At 44.5% G+C, this 22,725-nt stretch overlaps 1 protein-coding gene across 2 annotated transcripts; it reads left to right on the top strand.

The window, feature by feature from the left end:
* Positions 1-3,347: 3,347 nt before the first annotated feature.
* On the top strand, positions 3,348-22,151 carry RPN2 (ribophorin II). 2 transcript variants are annotated; one of them, XM_030288527.4, is made up of 18 exons: positions 3,348-3,481; positions 3,564-3,766; positions 4,916-5,011; positions 5,678-5,853; positions 6,715-6,790; positions 7,172-7,306; positions 9,341-9,517; positions 10,562-10,680; positions 11,026-11,131; positions 13,497-13,588; positions 13,715-13,829; positions 14,162-14,356; positions 14,857-14,943; positions 15,334-15,429; positions 16,550-16,625; positions 17,516-17,645; positions 19,291-19,375; positions 21,786-22,151. In XM_030288527.4, exons 1-17 carry the CDS (start codon positions 3,466-3,468, stop codon positions 19,340-19,342), a joined length of 1,947 nt encoding a protein of 648 aa, XP_030144387.3. In that variant the 5' UTR covers positions 3,348-3,465; the 3' UTR covers positions 19,343-19,375; positions 21,786-22,151. The 2 variants fall into 2 exon arrangements, with proteins under 2 accessions (XP_030144387.3, XP_030144388.3); XM_030288528.4 differs by lacking the exon at positions 19,291-19,375.
* Positions 22,152-22,725: the final 574 nt, after the last annotated feature.

Raw genomic sequence — 22,725 nt, forward strand, 5'->3', positions numbered from 1 at the left:
AAACTGTGAGGTGACACAAAGCCAGCTCGGTGAAGCGAAAGCATTTCCTCAGAGAAAACAGGAAAATCAGGCACACCTATGCAGGACATTTTCTTCCTTCCCCCAGGAATGCTGATGGGATTTTGCACTTCAGAGGAGCTACACCTCCCAAGGGAGACCAGGACAGGAGTAACCCAGAGCATGGGAACATCCTCTGCATGGCACATCTCAAAGCTGTGAGCGTCCGTGGTTGTCTCAGGCATGTTCAGCCTCAAAAATTGGGGGATTTAGGTGAGATTGGTGGTTCAGCACTGTGGAAACCAAACTGTGGGCAGCACATCTTGGCTGGGGTTTAAAAGCTACCAGGAGCCCTTCCAGAGCTGACATCTCATCATCACTCTGGCACAGAGGGAGAAGCAGGGGCAGAGCAGGGCAGGCTGATTTCTCAGCAGTGGCTTTCCCACATTCAGCAGCTCCGTGGTTCCTGGCTGTCCCCCTAGAGCCTGTCCATGTCCCACCAAGTGTCCCCAGCTCCAGGGTGAGCAGAGGCAGCAGGGTGGGTGTGCAAGTGGGAGCTGCACCGGCTCCAGGGGATCTTTCCCAGAAAGCAGAAAGAACAAGTTCCCAGTGCCCTCTGCAGGAGGAATCACGACCCTTTTCCCCAAATTTTGGGGCCTTCCAGGAGGACAGTGAGCAGCGGGATGGGGTCTGTCACCCATGGCTTGCTGTGTCCCCTGTGGGGACAGGGACAGGGAGGCCCATCTGCCCATCCCCAGGGCTCACAGGGAAAAAGCCATTTTGCACTTAATTTGTACATTGCTTCACTGAAGGAACTCCAGGACCCTGAGAGTGTGGTCATGGCCATTCCCAAGAGCCACCTGAAATAATCACTGCTATTTATTCCCACAGGAAATCCAGCTTGGTTAAGTGAGAGGTTTGGGTTGTGCCCAGCAGAGCTGGGGCTAATATTACACAGATTTTTTTGTCTCTTTTTATTTGGTACCTAAGGAAAACCAAGAGGAAATAAATGAACAGATGGAAAACAAGATCCAGCACTGCATGGCCTGTGGGACAGGATTGTTGTCCCAAGCACAGGCTTGTTCCCCAGTGTGCAGCACCAATTCACACACCAAGGGGATGTATTTTTGGGTTATTTTCTTATTTGCACAAAATAGAGGGCTGGGTGATAATCCACAAAAGGTTGGCTCCCCACTCTTCAAGACTTCACATTATTTATACATTTTGACAAAGCTATTAGCATTCATTGGCTGCAAATATCAGGAGTTTTTGTTAATTAGTACTCAGTCCCTTACTTCCTAGTTATATCTCTCAGGTCTCATGCTAATTAGTCCACAGGCAGAGTTCTTCCCTCCATTTGAGCCTGGAGTTTGGAGTAGGCAGCCAATGAGTATCTCCCACTTCCAAAATTACCTTTCCCTCAGTTACTCTTCAGTCCCCTGACTTCACTCCTGGCAGCTCTCAGCCAGACAGCCCACTCCTCTTTCCCTTAAAATAAAAGACTGGAACCACAGAATTAGACCAGGACATAGATTAGAATATTGTGAGTTGGAAGGGACCATCAGGATCACAGAGTCCAGCGCCTGGCTCTGCACAGACCCCCCAACACCCCCAGGCTGGGGCTGGGACCATTCCCTGCTCAGCTTGGTAATCACATATCCTCTGAACAGAGAGAGAGAGATGTCCCAGATTTTCCTGGGAAGCTGTGAGAAGGTCAGAGAAAAGAATGAGAAACAATTCTTATCTCCACTTCTGCACCTGTTGCTGTGCACATGTGGAATGTGTCATGGAGATTTGTTCACCAATGGGTGGTTTCTTAATTAGCCAAGGGTGATGATGTTTGGATTTCAATTAACCAATCTGGTCTGTCTGTATTGGACTGTCTGTAAGAGGGACAAATGTCTCTGTATAGTATAATGTTATAGATGCATATTATATGATCGGCTTTTTGCAAATATTAAAATGAATACTATATGTGTTATGTTGCAAAGTTATGCTGTATTAATCTCTTTTAAGTAGTATGGTAAACATAGTTTTTAAGCTATAGCATAATATTAAAATAGAAACTATGTGATGTAAGATACTTTTTGTAACTAACTCAAGAAATGAACAAGACAACCAAGAAATTCTTCACGTACTGACACCAAAAATTCCAAGACAGGAATTACGACCTCCTTATTGGGACTGTTCAGACTTCTTCCAGACTTCTAGGGACCAAGAAATAGATTTACAAGATGAATGGGAGGGAAACTGAGCAGAAGACATCCTTTGTTTGAAAAGAATGTTTGCATCATGTATGAGCTCTATGAATAGGCAACAGGCTATGGCTTTTAAGGGGTAATCCTTTGTTAGCGAGCCACGCTTTCTTCAGGAAAACCATTGGGATGTCCGTAATTCTTTGCTTTTTATTGTCCTAACTCTGACTGTCCAAATTCTTATTGCTTAATTTTTATTACTTAAAAAAAAAATAACTATTTTATTACTGTTAAATTTTAAAATTTTTAAACAAGTGATTGCCATTTTTCAGTGTAGTATAGCATAGTGTAGTATAGTATAGTGTAGTGTAGTGTAGTGTAGTATAGTATAGTATAGTATAGTATAGTATAGTATAGTATAGTATAGTATAGTATAGTATAGTATAGTATAGTATAGTGATTGATCAGCCTTCTGCAATCATGGGGAAAATGCTAATTATTACGTGGCGGGAACCCCAGCTGGCACGGCACGGCACGGCCGCACACAGTGTGACAATACTGGGCACGGCACGGCACGGCCGCACACAGTGTGACAATACTGGGCACGGCACGGCCTGGCACGGCTGCACACAGTGTGACAATACTGGGCACGGCACGGCACGGCACGGCACGGCACGGCACGGCACGGCTGCACACAGTGTGACAATACTGGGGCACGGCACGGCCTGGCACGGCACGGCTGCACACAGTGTGACAATACTGGGCACGGCACGGCACGGCACAGCACGGCTGCACACAGTGTGACAATACTGGGCACGGCACGGCACGGCCTGGCACGGCACGGCCGCACACAGTGTGACAATACTGGGGCACGGCACGGCCTGGCACGGCTGGACACAGTGTGACAATACTGGGCACGGCACGGCACGGCCGCGTCCCCGGGCACTTCCGGGCGCGGCCCCTTTAAGGCGCCCTGGCCAATCAGCGCAGCCCACATCCCCGCCGGGAGGTCCGTACCACTCCCGTCCCCCGGGGGAGTCATTTCTTCCCGTGGCCTGTTAACCCCACTGCCGCCGCCGCCGCCCTCCCTCTGCCTCGCCCGCCCGGTTCGCTGCACTCTCGTTCGCAGCTTCTCTGTTGTCGTAGCGGGCAGCAGGGGAGCGGAGTGACCCTCGCATGACACACCGCCGCTGTCCCCCCCCGTGGCAGGGTGGCGCGTTCGGGGCGGGGCGTGGGGCGGAAGCGGCCCGTGGCGCGGCGGGGCGGCAGCAGCATGGCGGCGGCGCCGGGTGAGGCGCGGGCGGCGGGGCCGGGCCGGGCTCGGTGCCGCGGGGATGGGGGACGCGGGGTAACGCGTTTGTCTCTCCGCAGGCCCGCGGCTGCGTCTGGAGGCGGCGCTCGGCTTCCTGCTTCTCCTCGCCGCTGCCCAGGCCCTTATCCCCAGCCATCGTCTCGCTGACCGCGACCTGGCGCGGCTGCGGGCGGTGCTGGAGCGGCCCTTCAGCGACGTGCGGGCCGCCTACCACTCCATCGTGGGGCTCGGCAGCCTCGGGGTGCGCCTGGCGGACGAGAAGGTGAGCGGGGCAGGGCCCGGCTGTCGCTGCCCGGCGGCGCTTTGCTGTCTGAGGGGCTGCTGCACAGCAGTGAATGACCAATTATTAACAGAATATGAGTTTATTGAGAGAGCTCTGCTTGGACAGAGCCGTGTGGGAAATGTAAAGCGTTTACAAAAGCGTTATATCATTAGTAAGTACCGGAGTATCGCTGGTAATTGGCGAGTATCATGTGTTATTTGGATAAATTGCAATTTGTGCGGGCAGTAACGTGGCCCTGGTTCTCTTACACTCGCTGCCTGTGAATGGTGGCTTCAGGGCTCACTCCTCTGCGGCCCTTTGGGATGTTGCTGTGGATATCAATTTGTGAATAAGTTCCCTGCCCCTGGCACATTTGGTGCACTGTACTGTTAAATAGAGTTCCCATAAGTTTGTTTCACTTCAAATACTGAATTCAGGCAGTACAACTTCTATGTATAATTAATTATATCATTTTAAGGCTGGTGGTATCAACATAATTCTCACTGAGCTGTGTCTCTAAGCATTTCTAGTTTAAATATTGCAGGCTGTGCTTGTAACAGCCTCCTCACATAGGTACACCTGCTCATGTACATGGGGATGTTTACCTGTACTCCACATACTCAAAGCCCTGTGATTTCTGTATGAGCAGTTAAATTCTTGGTTATTTTCTGGTTAAAATGCATCCCATTGATCCATCTATCCAGCTGTTGGTTAATACAAACTAACGAGAGTCTCATTGCTTGTCTTTATGCTGTACCTGCTTGCCCCACTTTTCTCTCTGCACTCTTTGAAATTCTAGATTTGTATCCATTAATGATGGTGTGATACACCATCTGGAAAGGAAGCTCACCTACAGAATTTCTGTCCATCTGTTCTCTGTCCTGGAGGATTTGCCCTATAAATATGCCTGTTAGACTTTAATTTTGATAGGCATTATAATTGTACTCAATTTAGGTTGGAATTATGGTTGCAGTAGAACTTATGTGAATATTCCTTATGTCTTTTAGGAGGAACCACCCTTGTTTCTGTGCAGCACTTGGCAGAGTAGAATCTGGGGGGGTATAAAAATGCACAGTGTTCATGGAATTGTCTTAGAGTATCATTTAAATCTCCTCTCAGTGGTTTAAGTTAATTTCTGTTTCTCCACAGGCTGCATGCAAGTTCATCAAATCTCATGTGGACTCCAGCAGTGTTGAATCCCTCTTTTATGCTGCCCAGTCCATGCAGGTCCTGTCAGGCTGTGAGGTGAGTGTGGAGCCCTGAGTTCTGCAGACAGATACTACCAAGGAAATACTTGCCTTGGTGTTTTTCTTGGGTTTATTTTTTGCATAACTTTTACTCTCTTTTAGTGGATTGTTCTCTGTTGTGCCTTAGGTAAATAAATGTTTGTGCATGCTCTACACAAGGCAAAGTATAAATATGTAATGCAAGTATTTGGTCCAGGGTAATTCTGAGGGGATGTTTTTTAATCAAGCACTGATGGCTAAGAAAAAAGGCAGCACATTTTGTTAGAATTCTCAGGACTGTGTCAATTAGAAATTCTCTGTGTGGGTGGCAGACTGGGTGTTGGAACACTGCTGGATACAGATGCAGACCACCCTTGCTGAACTGGGGTGGGTTAGCCAAGCCCTCTTTGTCATCAGTGCCCCTGGCTACTGCACAATGAGGTGATGCCACATGAAAAGCAGTAGCAGGTTACCAGGATACATCTGAATGGATTATCCTGACTAATTGATGGTTGACAGCAAAACTTAAGGATTTAATCAATTAAACTAAAAACTAATGAATGATAAAAGGATTTTTCCCCAGAAGCTTATAGCAGTTCACCAATGTAGTGTTGCTCCAGGAGGGAATCAGTGGTGATTTGAAAGTCATGTATTTTCAGGTGTGAATCACTGTGCTCTTCCTCAGGTCACCATTTCAAATGAGACCAGGGAGCTGCTGCTGGCAGCTGTCAGTGAGGATTCCTCAGTCACCCAGATCTTCCACGCTGTGGGTGCCCTGAGTGCCTTTGGCCTTCCTCTGGCATCCCAGGAGGCCCTGAGTGCTCTCACTGCTCGGCTCAGCAAGGAGGAGAGCGTGCTGGCGTAAGTCTCACACAGGAGGGATTTGTGTGTTCCTCCTCCAGGCTACTGGGTTTTGAATTCAAGACTATTTTACTGCTTAATATTTAGAATATAGATGTAGTAGAGTAGGTGCTGTGCTTTCATTTGGTGTATTTGTCCAGTTCATTATTGTTCCTCGGCAGGGAAGGAAATATATAGGGACTTAATTTTGGGGCTATTTTTGTATGATTTTGCAAATTAACTTATATATTCAGTTTGGTTCAAGGATAATGGTCAGTAAAGGGATGGTATCCCAAAAAAAAACTCTTCTTAAAAGGATTGGTAACAGAATTTTTACTTTATACCCAACCATGATTCTGTGTCATTTATGGGTGCAGCAGACTTAATGCTCTTTCTCAACCCTGTTTGAAGTTTGAGGTGCCTTCACTGTGAGCTGGAAAATATGTGCCAGTAAGCTGAAGGAATCTTGGCATTTATCGCCAAAAAAATTTATTTCACTGTGAAAAGGGAGAGCAGAATGTCCCTTAAAGGTCAGGGAAGAAAGGGAAACTTTAAAACTTGCTTTGCTGAGTAAAACAGTGGATTCCTGGAAGCCTCAGTAGCAAGTCTGGGATCTGTGTTCTGCAGGGATCAGTTTGTTCTCTGCCTTTGAGTCTCTGAGTTCTTTGCAGCGCTGATGCAGCTAAAGTGACATTCTGTAATGAATGCCAAGTTCACACTAAATCACTTCAGATTCATTCTCTTGAGTGAACTGAAGTCAGGAACGGCTGTCTTTACACTTCATTCAGAATAGAAAACATAGTTGCTTTGATTTAAATGGTGTTTGGCTTTTAAGGAAGGAATAATCACACACTTGTTTGGTTTTGTTTGTTCTTGTTTAAGAACCATCCAGGCTTTGGAGACGGCATCTTACCTGTCCCAGCAGGCAGATCTAAGTAGCATTGTTGAGGAGATTGAGGTAGGAACACACTGTGCTCTCTAATTATTCAGAAATTTGCTAGATTGCTTTAGAACTAAAATACGTATTAATGTGAAAAACAAAATTAAAAACCAGCGTGGCTAATCGTCTGCCTGCATGATGTGGCTTGGCTTTCAAGCAGATAATTCCTTGGACTTTTATCTGTTCCACAGTGGACTGAAAAATAGACAATCCTGACATTTACATATTATTAAATCCACTAAAGGCTGGAGGATTTTCTTTCTTCCTGTTTCTAAATAACTATTACAAAACATAAAATTGATCCCATACAGATAATTCTTGATTAAAGACCTAAGAGCAGAGTTAACTTCTGTGGATCCACTAGAATGCAATTTAAATTTTAATAACTCTTTCTGACAGGATCTTGTCGCTCGCTTGGATGACCTGGGTGGAGTTTACCTACAGTTTGAAGAAGGAATTGAGACTACTGCCCTGTTTGTTGCTGCTGCCTACAAGCTGTCAGACCATGTGGGCACAGAGCCAGCAATAAAGGAGGTCTGTACCTGTCCTTCCCTTCCTTGCACACTCCAGTTCCCAAAAAGGATCTGCTCAGTCCCTGTGGTGCAGTGCCAAGCCTGGCATAACTGGGTAGAACTTCTACTGTAAAAAGTATTGAGAACACTCAGTGAAAAGAGACATTGTGAAGGGAATGCTAGGAAACAGAATCTAAGAGGAAATTCCAACTTAAAGATCACAGGCTGGATTTGTTGGTTTTTTTCCCTTTTCAAGTGTACAGAAGGAAATTGCAAGTGAAGCTTAGATTTTCTTTGTTTATTGAGTCACGGTGTTGCAAAAAGTCCTTGTTTCAGAGTTTGTTCTGGTATTTGGCACTTGTAACACTTTCCAGCATGTCAAAGTGTTTTGCAAACGTTATTTATCTGTGAGGAAATGCAGGCACCCCACTTTGGGGTACCCAAAAGAGAGACAACATTTCCATGTGCCTGCAGGAATCCAGATGAAAAAACTTGTCTAAGATGAAAGACTGCTGGAAGTTCCTTTTGATCTTGGTTAAGCCAGAAATCATTACTACAAGCTATCCATTTGTTTGGTTTTTTCTTTTTTTTCCCACAAGTTAATGGAGTTAGATGTACTTTGGAGTGAGAATGGCAGCTCCCTAAAGCACAAGCCAAAGTGGCAGGGTTAAGACTGAAGCCAGTGTAAGACATCCGAGTTCAGTTCTGGCTCTTTTCTACACTGCTGCCAAACAGACTAATGCAAAGTAATTTTGCTGTTATTTTTGGAGTGGTGATTCTGCCACGTGCAATTCAAACTGTCAGCGTCCAAATGATGCTTTATAAAAAGACCAGTTAAGGGAAATAGTTTTTTTCATAATTGTGCTGTCAGAAATGCTGCTCTTGGGGCTTGAGGATTTATCTCTGTTGAATGGTGAGAGTGCCTTTGGAATGCCACAAAACTGTCTTTAAAAATTAAGATGTAGTATATGAAAAAATAACTTCCTGTTTTTTTCCCCCCACAACTTCAATGAGAGTGTCAGCTGCTGATTAGGGTCTGGAGCAGTGCCATGCCCTCCACAGACATGAAAAACACTGCAGGATTTGCACTGTGCAGGAGTTTTGTAGCATTTGTCTGGATGCTTTCTCTAGTTGTGATGTTGTTTGGTGTGCACTGGTACAAGCAGAAGAGTGAAGATTTGAGATGCAGTGGATTTTGTTTAGAAGTGTTCTTTGCAGGTCACTAAGTTGTATCTTTATTGCTTTATTTGGGACTGTCTTTGATTGTACTCATGAGAATTAAGCCCAAAATCCTTGGTTTGGATCAAAGTACAGGTAGCCAATCCCTCTGCTTTCCAGACTAGCAGGGAGGGATGGAAGAATCTGAATAATGATGGCTAATGAATAATCTGCAGAGAGTGGTGCAGATACCCTAACTCTACTGAGTCAGTCTGCAAAACCAGCTGGGGGGATGCTGTCCCACTCCTGCTTTGAGAGAACAAATTAGTTTTGGCACATCCCAAATCTGGCTCTGTGCTCCTGGTGGTACTGCTTTAAAGCTAATCCTCTTAGCTTGAGGACACTGCTGAGCCTAAGGGGATAAGTCTGCGTGGGCCTAGACTGGCTCCTTCCAGAGCCATTGGGATGCTTTGTTCCATGGCCTTCCCAGCCAGGACACCAAGCCTGGTTCTGCTCCACTGTATGAAGACAATTGTGCAGCTCTTGCAGCCAGATTTTGTTTTTGCAGCCACATGCAGTCTGGGTAGTTGAGCTGATGACATCTTTTTACTCTGAAACACATCACTTGCAGAGGTGGATCCATATTCTGCTTTTCCAAGTTCTTGAGACAGTTCCAGCCATTGTGGTTGGAGCCTCTCAGCCAAGAATAAGAATGCACATGAAATTCCAAAGGTAGATAATTTTGGGTTGCCTCATAATTTGAACTGTTTTTAAAGCCAGTGGAAAATTAAACAGTCTTTTATAAATGATGTTTTCATTAATAACATAATACTGAGCCAGTTTGCAATGTTGTGGGAAGCTCCTGGTGCTTATATGTGGTTGGCTTTTCCTCTTTCAGGATCAGGTCATCCAGCTGATAAATGCAATTTTTAGCAAGAAGAACTTTGAGACACTCTCGGAGGCCTTCAGCGTTGCTCGTGCTGCAGGTGCCCTATCCCAGAACCGCTTCCACTTGCCCATCATCATTGTCCCTGATGGGCCTGCAGCTGTGTCCCATCACCAGCCCCTGCTCAGGGTAAGGCCTCAGCCCCAGATCTTGGCTCAGTCTGTGGTGTTGTAGCTCTAGGATGACTGAAAGTGGGAGCTGATGTCTTTCACTTTTACCTCTGTGACTGAGGCTCCAGCAGATCTGGGATTGCAGTGCTTTTGTGAAGTGATTCTTAGGAACCTTGTCTTACCAGGGCTTACCTGGCACTGCCTTGATTTATTAAAAAAATATGGATATTGATCTAGTACTGATATCCAACTGTGACGGACAAAAACTCTCTAACAGTTTAAAGTTAGAAAGTTTGTGTTTATTCAACGCTGGGCAGCGTGCAGGATAGCTCCCAAATACACACCGCACCTTCCAGGTGATTACAGAGTCTTTTTATCTATACAAGTATTGAATATCCAAAATACAAATACATATTCATCATTTTGGTACATCCCATTCCCCGCTTCGGATGCTAATCACTCCAAAAGCTATTAAGCATGCATAATTTGTCCCTTGAAATGGGTCAGTGGTCCCTTTCATGGGGAGGGGTCCCAAAATGATGAAGTAAATGAAGTCTTCCTCATTCTGACCTTTCTACCTTTTCAATGCAAATATGACAAATGAACTCTTGGTAGAACTCCCATTCCTTGTCTTCAATTGGTTTCAGAACAGAGGAGGCCCACAATTGTCTTATGTTCCTAAAAGCTCTTTGTCAGTTTCTATATTCTTCATTATAAACCCAGCTAACTAAACATTGTGCTAACAAGCAATCAGTTATTAGTTAACTACTAGCTCCTAACTTCATCAAGGCCTACTCATTTATTTTAATTAACTCTAGTAAGGCTAAAATCTTAGCTCCTCTCAAATCTCTAAATTCCTTAAAATTTACGTTTCAGCCTGAGAAAGGCATCGTGTGGAAGTCAGCTCTTCATCTTTCTCATTGTGTTAGAAAGAACAAGGGATGCTGAGGAGGGGAGAGCTCTGGGTGTGTAACACAGAGGGGTACCGAGTTGTGTGTGCTCCTGCATTCTTTCTGGGACAATGAAGAAATGCTCACAGAAATGCTGTTTTTTTCTCTCGTAGCTTCAAGTGACCAATGTTATGTCCCAGCTACTGACTCAAGTTTCTGTAAAGCTTGACCAAGCCAAGTCTGTGTCTAGCAAAGCCACTGTCCTTCAACAGCTACCATTTACTCTCTCTGGGTAAGAAAATAAGATTATTTTTAGGCGTTATTTAAGCAATGTTGGACTGAGTTTTCTGTAAGTGTTTTTCCACCAAAGAAATGTTTCTGTGATAGAAAACTCAAAATGCTGTGGTTGTGTTTTGTTAGTGTAGAGTGACTAATCACATTTGATGGTGATGGTGAATTTCTGTTGGTTTTTCTTTTGACTGGGAGTGGGAAATTCCAGTGTTCTTTTGACTTTGGTCAGCTTTGAAGAATTCTTTTCCAGCTGTACTTAGCAATGTTAGTTTTGTGCTGTGTTTGTTTACCTATTTAATGTGGCATATTTGGAGTGTTCTTAACACCTTGGGACTTTTTGTTACAGAGATTTCTTTGAGCTGAATTTCATGAATGTGAAACCTGCTAGTGGATATTACGATTTCTCTATCAGTGTAGATGGAGATAAGCGATTTATTGCTAACAAAGTGGAGGTGGGTGTGCTCTTTGATGTATTTCCATTCTGTGCTTATTCACTGAAACAGCTTTTTATTTATACTTGCGAAAGATGTTGCCGGTTGCATGGAATTTTTATCACATGCTTTTCTTTAATGCATTGGATTTTGACTCAGGATTATGGCCAGTAACCAGATTAATACATGATCAAAAGGGATTTGTGTAAATTTCAAACCTGTCTTATCACTTAGATGCTGATCTGACAGCATGTGAACAGAGGGTAACAGTGGACGTGTTTATATGGCAGCCCTAAGTCAATATGCAGAAATGATTACCAAGTGTTGGTTCTTCAGAGCATTCCAGAGTTGAGCCCATAAATCTCAAGGCTTGGCTCTCAGTTGTCTGGGGATTGCCTGCTGTGTGGAAGCTGAGCATTTGTTGTTGTCTGTTTGTCTAAGCTCTAGAGTCCTAGAAGAGAGTCAGGGGGGTCTTTTGGCATTTCCAAACCGTGTATATGGTGAAGATTTTGTAGTGGAGAAGCAGTGACCAAAGCTGGTGAAGTCTTCTTTTCATGCATACACAGCCCTTTTTTGATGACAAAAGCTCTTAGACCTTACCTTTTTGAAGAGCGGTTTTATATAAACATTTGGAGTTTTCCTTTCCTCAAGTTTGTAAGAGTGAGAGGATGTGACCTCTCTGACTGTTCATGTAGTCCCCCCAGTGTCAACAGCTGAGAATGCTCTTCTCCAAAGAGGTCCATTGCCAGGGTTCATTTTTGCCCTCAGTCACCTATTTAAGGAAACAATTAGCATTTCAAGTCTTCCAGCGTATTTCACTTGGAGTGGAGGAAGACGCAGCTGTTGACCTTTACTCTGAGTATCAAATTGGCTCTGTCAGTGGAGCAGTAATGGCACTCAGGGTGTCAGAAGGGGCTGGGCTCTCCTGCTGAAGCTGGGGCTGGCGCAGGGAGGCACCGGCAGGAATGTATTAGCGCCGGCAGCTTTGTGGGAACTGCTGCTAACAAGACACATTGTTACGGGGGAGGACTGCTGGGGAGCTGCTTTTTCCTTACTGCTATTAGCATTAATTGTCCTTAATGCACCAGCGTTTTGACAGTAATGAGCTAAACCAGTGGGTTATTACTCAGGCAGAGACTACATTTCCTGGCATTAAAATATTTGAGAGATGTTTGTGTACTATGCAGTTGGAGGGGCTGTGCGCAGCAGCTCTGAGTTGCCTTCACACAACTTTTTAAATATTTCTTAGTTCATCTTTCTTCATTCCCATCTTGGAATAAATTAAGGCTTTGTAAGGTTAGCCTGAATCATCTGCATGTTAATGGATCCATTTTTGAGGGTAGCCTCTCTCTTAAATTATATTTTTTGTTGCAGAGGAACTGCCAAGATGATTGTGTTTGAAGTCTGACCTGAATAGTTTGGTTAATGTTTTTGCATATTTTTCATACAGGTTCTCTGTGAATTATTTTTCAGGCTGAGGGTGTGGGGCTGGCTCACATGAGCAAACCTGTAATAACAAATTGTAGTATAAGATGAAAAATGTCTTGGCAACGAAACTTCAATTCTCTGGGGGAGCATTTATAAGCTGTGAGAACAAATGTGCTAATTAAAAACTACAGACTGCAGTAACTGCTTATGTTTGAGAGAAGGACTGAAATCAGTCAAACCCACTCGGCTGAGTGCCTGAATGGGCTGTGGTTTGGGGCTGGGGAAAGGGCAGGAAATCATTTCTCTGCTTGGGGTTTATACTGCACTTAGCACAGAGGAGTGTGATAAATGGCAGGGCCTTATTGGCTGTCCTGCACCAAGGGGTGAGTGCTGTGACTGCAGGAAAGCTTGCTGGACAAAGTGCAGCTCTGCAGGAATGCTTTGGCATTTGCCTGCTGGTAATAAAATCAATGGAAACCTGTTGGGCTTTAGGAGCCAACAGAGGCAGAACTGTTGCTGTCCAGAGACCTCTTGTCTCAAATTGCTATCCAGAAAGTAGGACATGTGCACAGGCAGTGTGAAGTTGTATCATATGTGATGTAATCTTTAATAGCTTCTGCTAGTTCAGAAGGAAAAGGAGTTGGATCTGGCTAGTTGGACTGTTTCATTCAAAACAGTTCTCAAGGACAGCTAATTCCAGCGTGCCTGAGAAGTTGGTGTCTGCAGAGCTGGCTGCTTGTGCAGGGATGAAGGGGATAGGTCAGTGACTGGTGCTGGAGCTTTGCCAGAAGGTAAATTGCTGTAGATCCTTCTGTGCAGGTTAGGCTCTGGCTTGGGCTTAGTCATAAGAGCCTCTTTGGGGAAGAGGGACTGAAGAGCTAAAGCATCTGCAGTGAACTTGGCCATAATTGGTGTATGTAGAGTGCTCTGAAGAATTTTCTATTGTGTTTTGTTGCAGCTGAAAGTAAAAGTTTCCACAGAAGTGGGGATTACTAATGTAGATCTTTCTACCGTGGATAAAGATCAGAGCATTGCACCAAAAACAACCAGGTAAAACGTCATGGGGTGTGTGATCCTGGAAGGGCAACTGGCTCTAGACTAGAGCCTTGGCTTCTCTGAGCACCAGGCCTTCTCTTGCAAGATCACCTCAGTTCTGTGTGTTTTTTTTCCTCCTAGGGTAGCTTACCCAGCCAAAGCCAAGGGCTCATTCACTGCTGACAGCCATCAGAACTTTGCTTTATCCTTCCAGCTTATAGATGTGAACAGTGGAGCTGAACTCATCCCTCACCAGGTTAGGACAATTCTTGTCACTGCTGTGTTACCAAGATGTTCCATCATGAAGCGTCTGACATGACAGTTGCTCTTGAAAAGATGTGATAGGTTTTGAGAAGCCTTATGTTTCTGACATGTACTGTGAAGATCATTGATTTCCCTGGATGGGAGATTCACTTCATTTGTTTTGTCTGTCTGTTAAATGAAACCTCTCCTGGCTCTGGTATTTTGTCTTATTTAACTCCACAGATTGAGTGCACATAGCCTGCCCTGTAAAAACACACTTCTGATTTTTTTTTAAATGTAGATTGCTGGCTGAAAAGTCCTTGAATGTTATGATCTTCCTTGCAGACTTTTGTTCGGCTTCACAACCAAAAGACTGGCCAGGAGGTGGTGTTTGTTGCAGAACCAGACAGCAAGAATGTGTACAAATTTGAACTGGATACCTCTGAAAGAAAGACTGAATTTGACTCTGCCTCTGGGACCTACACTCTTTACTTGATCATTGGAGATGCCACTCTGGAAAATCCAATCCTTTGGAATGTGGTATGTAGGTGGAAGTGGGTGATGTGGTTTTCTTGATACTGACAGTCTAACAGGAGGGCATGGTACAGGCTTGGAGGCAAACAGCTCAAGTGTTTTGTTCTTTTTAATGAACCAGAATCCTTTTGGCCATTTGTGGGCACTGAGGTTTGCTGTTCTTCGCAAGTTTTGAGTAAACATCAAAGCAAGACAGAAATAAACATTTAATTTCATCATGTGGTGGTGCAGAAGTTTCGGAAGATTTGTGGGTTTGATGCAATTTCACAGCAGGCTCTCAGGGTTCTTTCTCTGCTGGAAATAAATCCAATTCTTAATGTTGGGTGAATGATATTACTGCCCCTGTTTAGGAGAGGTGGCTTCTTAAAAAATATGCTGTCTTTTTCTCAATTTCCTTTTAAAATTATATAAATTGGAGATTGTCAAATAAGGAAGTAGAGCACAGTAAAGGAATAGGTTTTATGCTTTTAGATCTGAGTGCATGAAGCTGCATGATATCATTTCAGGCTGATGTTGTGATCACATTCCCAGAAGAGGATGCACCATCCACAGTCCAGTCCAAGAACCTCTTTGTTCCCAAACCTGAAATCCAGGTACAGTCAAGATTATATGTGGAGATGAGGGCTAGGTGTTATGTGTTCTCATCATCATTTATTTGTAAGTAATGTAATTAAAGAAAGACCAGAGTTACTGCTTAATGGAAAGAAATTTGTTGGAGTTCTCTGGTATATGAGTAAAAAAACTGTGTGTTCTAGCTATGAGGGAGCAATTGGTGTCAATGAAAAGACTCAAACATGAATATTTGGCCAGGTAAGCACCACAGAAAGGTCTCTGTTACATTCCAGCCACCTGGGCTGATGTCAAGCTAACAAGTGCTTCTCTGAGTGCAAGGAAAAGTTAACTGTGCAAGAAATCAAACATGCAGAGACTGGACTGCTCTGTTGGAACACTCCTGCTCATGAGTTGGTTTTGGTTGTTTGCAGCACCTCTTCAGGGAGCCTGAGAAGAGGCCTCCCACCGTGGTCTCCAACACTTTCACAGCACTGGTTCTCTCCCCACTGCTTTTGCTGCTCATCTTGGTGAGTGAACTGGGTCACAGAAGAACAGCACTTCTTCCCACGCAGTCAGAGTCACTTAGGAGGTTGGACAGCTCAACTTTTTGCTAAAACTCTTGGTTAATCATGACTGGCACAGCAGTGCTGGAGTCACAGCTAGCAGCTGTCAGTGCAGAGCGCTGGTCTGGTTTGATTTTTTTGAGGTTATAGTCAAAGCAGAATAACTGCTGCCAAGTTGAAGTAGGTGGATGAGTTTCTTCAGTGTGCTTCAGCTGGGGATGGTGAATAACACTGGGTAGATTAAGTTACAATAACATTAGACTTCCACAGGAAAAAGGCATTTATTCTGCCTCACATGTAGTAAATCCATCACAAAATCTGTGTTACTTAATCCTATCAGATTGAATTCCCATTTATGGACATCTGAGTATCTGTAGTTGAAGCATCCCTGCTATTCACTGTTTCATCAGGTCAGTGCTTTGAACTTAGTGCAATAAAAATCTCACTGAGACAAGTTAAATTATTCCTTATTTGGAATATGAAACTGATTCCAACAGTAATTTCCCATTAGCCAGTCTCAGTGAAAGCTGGCATTCAGGCAATTGTGTCCTCTGGTCTATGGAGTTCACAATATAAAAGTTGATGACACTTTAATGAAAAAACTCATTGTTGCTGCTCCTCTTTTCCACCCTTCATGCCTTTATCTTTTGTAGTCAAAAACTATAAATATTACTGTGAGCAAACATCTTGTATCCATAGTTGTTGTGGGGATGAGTCCAAAATGAGAGCATTACCTTTTTTTTCAATTTTTTATTTTTAATGGAAATTAATTCACGTGGGTAGAAATAGCAGTGCCTATTTGGTTTTCACTATTTAGATTTGGAGCAGTCCTCTCTCATCAGTTTAAGATATTTGAGGACCTGCATTAGGACAGTCAGAAGTAGCAGGAGACATTTCCACTAAAGGAGCTCAACAATGCTGCCTTTAGCAAAACTACTACTGTCTCCTTTTGCAATAGTAAACAAGGGCTTCTGTAGAGAATACACTGAAGATCTTGAACAGGCTTGAATGATGTTAAAGCTTAAAATAAAAGCTTGTGTTTACAAGGCTGTTTAACTCCAATTTTCTTTCTTTTCCTTTTCAGTGGATCAAGATAGGTGCCAACATCTCCAACTTCAGCTTTGCTCCCAGCACCATTGTGTTTCACTTGGGACATGCTGGTAAGTGTCAGAGGCTTTCTGTGTGTTTGACCTCTTCACCTGGGAGTTACAGATGAGAGCCTGTGGTTAATGGGCTCGTGGTCTATTAACTCTAATGACATAACAGCATAACACTTGTTCACTTGTTTCCATCTGCCTTCCTGCTTTTCATGATTGTTAATATGGTGATAAACCTGTTTTGGCCATCAGCTTGTAACAGCCATCATTATCCAGGCCCCTCTCTCACTCCATTTATCTGTACTTAATAGAACTTCTTATTTCCAGAGGTCACACTTTATTGCATGTTTATCCTCTGAGAGTGGGGAGGTTCTGTGGGGATTGAGATCTGCAGGACTCTCAACAGTGAAAAGCTGCATTTTTTCTTCAAAGCTCTTCCCATAAAAGCACTTCTGGTTCTTTGGCTGAACCAATTTTTTTCATCAATTTTATTGTGTCCTTGGTTACACAGTTATTTACTGTCTTGGTAGAATTTCAAAAGCATTGCAGGTTGGGAGAACATTGAATTGATTTCCAAATGTCACTATGTTTCTCAGTCCAAGTCAGGTTACTTGGAAACTTTATGAAGCTGTAAGCCCTTACAGATGTGTGAGGTTAATATCCCCTACTGAAATCCAGCGTATCCTCCTCTTTTTAATAGCCCTTAATGTCTATAATATGTCCATAATTCTGCCACAGGCAAGCTGTCAGTGTCACATTTTCACTCCAGCATGGGAACCCAGATGTCTTCATTCCCTGGCAATAATATGTGGCCTTTAGAGCTGCCATTCAGAGCTTGAGAGATGAGATAGGAACCAAATGCTTAGGCCTGGCAGTACAGTTGTTCTGAGGATGACAAATGGTTGGTCTTTGAAATGCTATTTCAGCCATGAGCTGTCTCTTTTTTTCCCCAGCAATGTTGGGACTCATGTACATCTACTGGACTCAGCTCAACATGTTCCAGACTCTGAAGTACTTGGCCATTTTGGGTGGCATCACATTCCTGGCAGGCAACAGGATGCTGGCTCAGAAAGCTGTGAAGAGGTAAGGAGGGGTCAGAACATCAGTGGGGAGGAGGTCACAGGCTGCTGCTGTGTGTCAGTGACCACTGCTTTGGGCTCTTGGACCTCGTGTGTGGGGCTGGGCTGCTCAGCCCCACTTCGCTGCCTCTTGAGCTGAGCAGGGCAGTGAGGGGCTGTCCCCAGGGAGCAGCTCCTGCAGAGAGAATTGGCCATGTGGCATGTGCTGAATGAAGCTCTTGGAATAGTGTCAGATTGTGGAAGCCACTATAAATGTAGGAGAGGCCCAACTATTTGGGAGCTCTGCTTGTGATAAAGGTTTTAAGAGGAGGAAGGTAAGGTGGGAGTAAATTACTGCTGTGTTCCTCTAGCTAAGGGGTGATTGTAGGGAAAAGGAAAGCAGCTGCTTATCAGTTGTGCAGCAACAGACAAGAGGCAGCTAACACTAGCAAACCCAGAGAAAATTCTGCTAGGTATTAGGGATACAGCATTTCTTTCTGTGCTGGATTGGATTCGTTCTGCACATCTGTGTCTTCTGCCACACATGACTGCCCTGGTGTGGGTAACCAGAGTTTGCTGACCCAGGCTGCCACTGCAGTGCCTTGGTTGGAGGTCACACCATTCCCTCTCCTTCACTTCTGCCACAGTTTCCATCTGAGACTCAAGCTTTTGTACTAATGTAGCATTTGACTTTGAAGGTGATTTACTGACTGCTTTGCCATCACACCTGTGCTTTCCTTACTTTTCCCTTTTTGAGCTACTGGATGCCTACCTGCATAGATATCCCTGGGGTCTCACCTTTTTGATTACACTCTATTAAAACCAGGACAAGAGCTGTAAAAAAAAAAAAAAAAAAAACATAAGAATATAATTTTCAGGAGGGTTACATTGATTGGTTTGTTTTTTAAACATTTCTATATTTATGGCTATGTCAAGGAGGATGATTAATGTAATTAACCATTTTCATACTATCCTCCCAGCTTTCTCGGCCTTGCTTCCTCAGGTGTCCAGCTCTCTCCACTGTGGCATTTTATTGTGTTAGCATAACTTCCTATGGGAATTTTGTTGCCCCTGGGACTGTTATGTCATTTAATAATGTTTCCTTTTTCATTTAAAGAGTAATGAGACATTGTTATTAAGTGCAGATTGCCTAGGATACAGATTTGGGGGAAATAATACAATGAAACAAATTTCTAAGTGTCTTGGCTCAACCAGGGCTTCTGTTAGCACATAAATGCAGGTGGTTGGTTCCTGCTTCAAACCACTGCAGGGGGTGTCCGTGTGCTTTTTCACTGTAAATGACACGAAGCTGCAACTACAATGGCAAATTTGAAAGTAAAACTTCTCTCTGAAGCTAAAGTTAAACCCTTTGTACATGACTTTAATGTTCAAAAAGACATCTTCTTGTGAAGGCAGTGCCTGCCTGTCTCAGATGCTGAAGTGCAGTGACAATTAAGCAGATTGCACTTTGAGGCGAAGCTGTGGAGGCCAACAGCAGGCGTGGGAAGGAGAGGGAAGGGGACTGTCTGTATAAACCATCTTGTTACAGAAGTTACCAGAAGGCCTGGTTTTGCTTTTTGCATTTCTGTCACTGGGTCTGGTTCCTGGAACAGGGCTGCTTTCTTCCTTCCTGTCTTCTCTGAACCTTTCTCCCTCTCTCCTTTTGGCAGGATCGCTGCAGAGCAGAGCAGTAGGTTGGCAAAGTATAGAACGCTGCGGTAAAAGGGGGTTTGCTAGTGACCAGCTCTTCAGGAAGTAAGGGCCTTTTGGATTTTGCCTTTCCCTGGGCATGCTGCCTGTTTCATTTCACCTCATTACTCACTCCCTTGACAAAAAATACGTGAGCTGAAGCTGCATCCCCCAGCATTGCTTAGTGGGCTTTAAAATCAGCCCTTGGGTGCCCTGGCTGCAGCTGGGTTGAGCATATTAGCAGGACATGTTCTCTGAGGCTAAATTGCATTTGTGTGATTTCCTGAATTATCTGAAGTCTGGTGATACGTGCACATGTAAATATGCTGTTGTGGGCATCAAACAGCTCTCAGGTGACGAAATAAAACAATATTATTGCTCTTTTAAATAAATTATTAGCAATGTCAGCTGGAGGAGACTGTGATGAAAGTGGCTGACACTGAGGCTGTTCCCACCCTGCTCCTGGTACTCCCTATCCCCACCTGCAATATTCTGGCTTTTCAGCTGCCAGGCACTCTGCCTGCTGATTTAGATCCTCATTTGGGGTGGTGAGAGCTCTGTGCAGCAGAGCCAGGTCAGCACCACCTCTCTCGGCTGAGAACACGACCCGGTCCCAGGTCACCCTCCCATTAGACTGAACTGGTCATGATGGCTCAGGCAGCTGCAGCTCCCTGCCCCCTCCATTCCATACAGTCATGTGCTGGGTCTCCATTGCCATTTGCCAGGAGAAAGGCCTTTGTTTGCTTTCATTCCAAGAGGTAAGGTCCCAAGTTTGCTCTGTGTGCTGGTGTAGGAGGCAGGACTGCCCAATTCTGAGTGTGTGTGCATGGGGGCTTCATTCCTTTTCAGTGCATTGGTTTGTTGTGGGGAAAGGAAGAGTTTGTGGGATGGGTCCTGTGGTGACACAAATCACTGTACAGTGTGCTGCACAGGTACATCTGAGCATCTGCTTCCCCTCACATCCACAGTCAGTGCTCCAGGCGTGTGGGGAGGTGAATGGAGCTCAGTTTTGTGGTGCAAATCAAAACCATCACTGGGAGGTTGTGCCACACAAATGGTGTTCACAGTGCTGAGAGCTCCTGTCTGCAGATCAGGGAGCATGCAGGATGGTTACATGGAAATTCCCTGTGGAAAATTTGACATCATGTCCCTCAGAAGAACACCCTTTTGCTGTCTTTTGTCTCCCTGGAGTGTTTTGAGATACTTGGGCACAGAACAAGTTACAGCAAGTTACTGAAAAGGAACTGGAGGTGGCTGTCACTTTTCCTTTTGGCTGCTGTGTTTGCTGTTCAGGCTCCTGGCTTCTCTTTAACATCGCTTTGGGCCAGTGGTTTGCAGCTTTTAGTGGCCTGTTACCAAGTGAGTGTTCTCCACAGCCTGCATGTTTCCTGTTTCTCAGGCTGGTATTTTAACTCCTTCATTCCTTATGGGCTGTAAGTAATCCTAGAGGATCATGGAATCACAAACTGCTTTGGGTTGGAAGGGGTCTTAAGGTCCACCAGTTCCAACCCCCCTGCCACAGGCACCATCCCCTAGACCAGACCAGGTTGCTTAGGGCCACATCCACCCTGGCCTTTAACAAATTCCAGAGATGGGGCAACAACAGCTTCTCTGGGCAACCTGTGCCAGTGCCTTACCACATTCTGAATTTAAAATTTCTACCTAACCTCTAATCTAAACCTGCCCTCTTTCAGTTTAAAAGCACTGCCCCATCTGCCTGTATAAAACATCCCTCTCACTCCTTTTCATGAACCCCCTTCAAGTCCTGTGTGGCCACAGTGAGCCCTCCCTTTGGCCTTCTCCAGGCTGAGCATCCTCAGCTTTACTGCAAAGCAGAGGGGCTGCAGCTCTCTGAGCATGTCTGTGCCTCTGAGATCTTGCAAATAATTTAATATCCACAAACCCTAAGTTAGATTTTGCTGCCTTGTGCAATCACAAGTATTTTTCCTCATTGCTGAGTTTTCTGATGCCCCAGCTATGTCTGTTAAGAGTGTCATGCCATGTGTGTCTGTCTGGCATCATGGAAGGCAAAAGGACCTCAAAAGGTTGGTTTGCTATGCTTAACCCTGCTTGAGCTTCCTGGGGAGATGAAAATTTGTGTTAACATGGACCAAGGATTGCCAGCAGATGGATCAGCCCTGTGCAAAGGAGAAGTTAAGGTACTTGCAGGCTTTGCCTTCAGCCTGGCTTGTTTTTTGGTTTGGTTTATTTTTTTTGTACAGTTCTGTAATTTATTAGACATTCATCCCTTTTGCGCCAGAAATTAATCTTCATTTTCTCTGACCATTTCCATGCTCCTTTGATTTCATCCCCCATTCCAGAGCAGTACTGGTTTATCACTCAAATAAGCTGCTTTGGGGAAGTTTATCCAACGAGCTGCTTTTGAGAGAGAATGAGGGGTCTGGGGACCCTTGTACTGTACAAGCAAGTGCTTTGTTGCCTGGAAAAGTTAATTTTTTATTATTTTTCTTTTCAGGACACACTAGTACCAGAAGAATGGAAGAAATGTGGAAAAACAAAGCAAATGCCTTCAGAACAGAAGCGAATAAATAACTGAAAGGCCAGAAGGAGGAAGACAGAAGATAATTCCTTTTTATATATTAAGTCAAAAGGGTGCCCGTTCAACTTTTTTTTAAAAGTCTTTATTTTCATCATTATGTTCATGCTACTGGAGTGCTTTTCATATGAATCTGGAAAATCTTTTCTTTCCTGGATCCTCTCCCCTTCTCCCAGGACATTTGAATTTCTTTTTGAGAAAAAGGAAGAAGAAAATACAAATCTGCTTTTCCCCAGGTGCCCTTTCCTCATCCTAAAGATTTGTGAATAAAGAGGAGGAAAGGATGGTCCTGAGTGTTGCTTTTTGGGTGTCTCAGAGACAGTGATTGGAAGGTGGGTTCACATGAGAATGAAAAGAGCTTTTTCTGGTGGGTAATTTCGTGTGTGACTCATTGCTGAGTGTGAAGCTTCCTGTTCTTTCATGTCCTTTTCCTGGGGGCTGTGTTTATTGGGGGGGACTTCCCTCCTGCCTGTCCCCTGGGTGAGGCTGTGGCTGCCTTTCTCCATAAAGGCTTGTCTCTCTCTGGCAGCTTTGGGGGTCCTGTGGGGGCTTCACTTTCTTTCCAGCCTCTGGCAGTAACCTTCTCACTCCAAATACAAGTTTGATGAGGTTGTTGCTTTTGGTCTTCTATGAAACCAAAAGCCAGGTGTCTGCTGCTTGCCATGTGGCCATGTTTGAGTTACTCAAACTCTCATTTCCTGCCTAATTACTCCCCTCAGGACCACCAAGCAGTGCTGAGGCAGCAGCTTTGGGTGTTACTGAAGGACTCAGAGATAGTAATAACCAAAGGCCTAAATCTCCTCCTGGTGAGCAACTTTCACATAGAAGAGTTGCTCCCTCCCCTGCTCCTGTGCATCCT

This window comes from Taeniopygia guttata, chromosome 20 (genome assembly GCF_048771995.1).
Source record: "Taeniopygia guttata chromosome 20, bTaeGut7.mat, whole genome shotgun sequence".
NCBI lineage: Eukaryota > Metazoa > Chordata > Aves > Passeriformes > Estrildidae > Taeniopygia > Taeniopygia guttata.

What these genes read in the sequence shown, in the direction of transcription:
- RPN2 (XM_030288527.4), top strand. An exon ending in ATTGCACCAAAAACAACCAG is followed by an intron (nt 13,589 to 13,714) that starts GTAAAACGTCAT and finishes TTTTCCTCCTAG; the next exon opens with GGTAGCTTACCCAGCCAAAG. An exon ending in CTGAACTCATCCCTCACCAG is followed by an intron (nt 13,830 to 14,161) that starts GTTAGGACAATT and finishes TCTTCCTTGCAG; the next exon opens with ACTTTTGTTCGGCTTCACAA.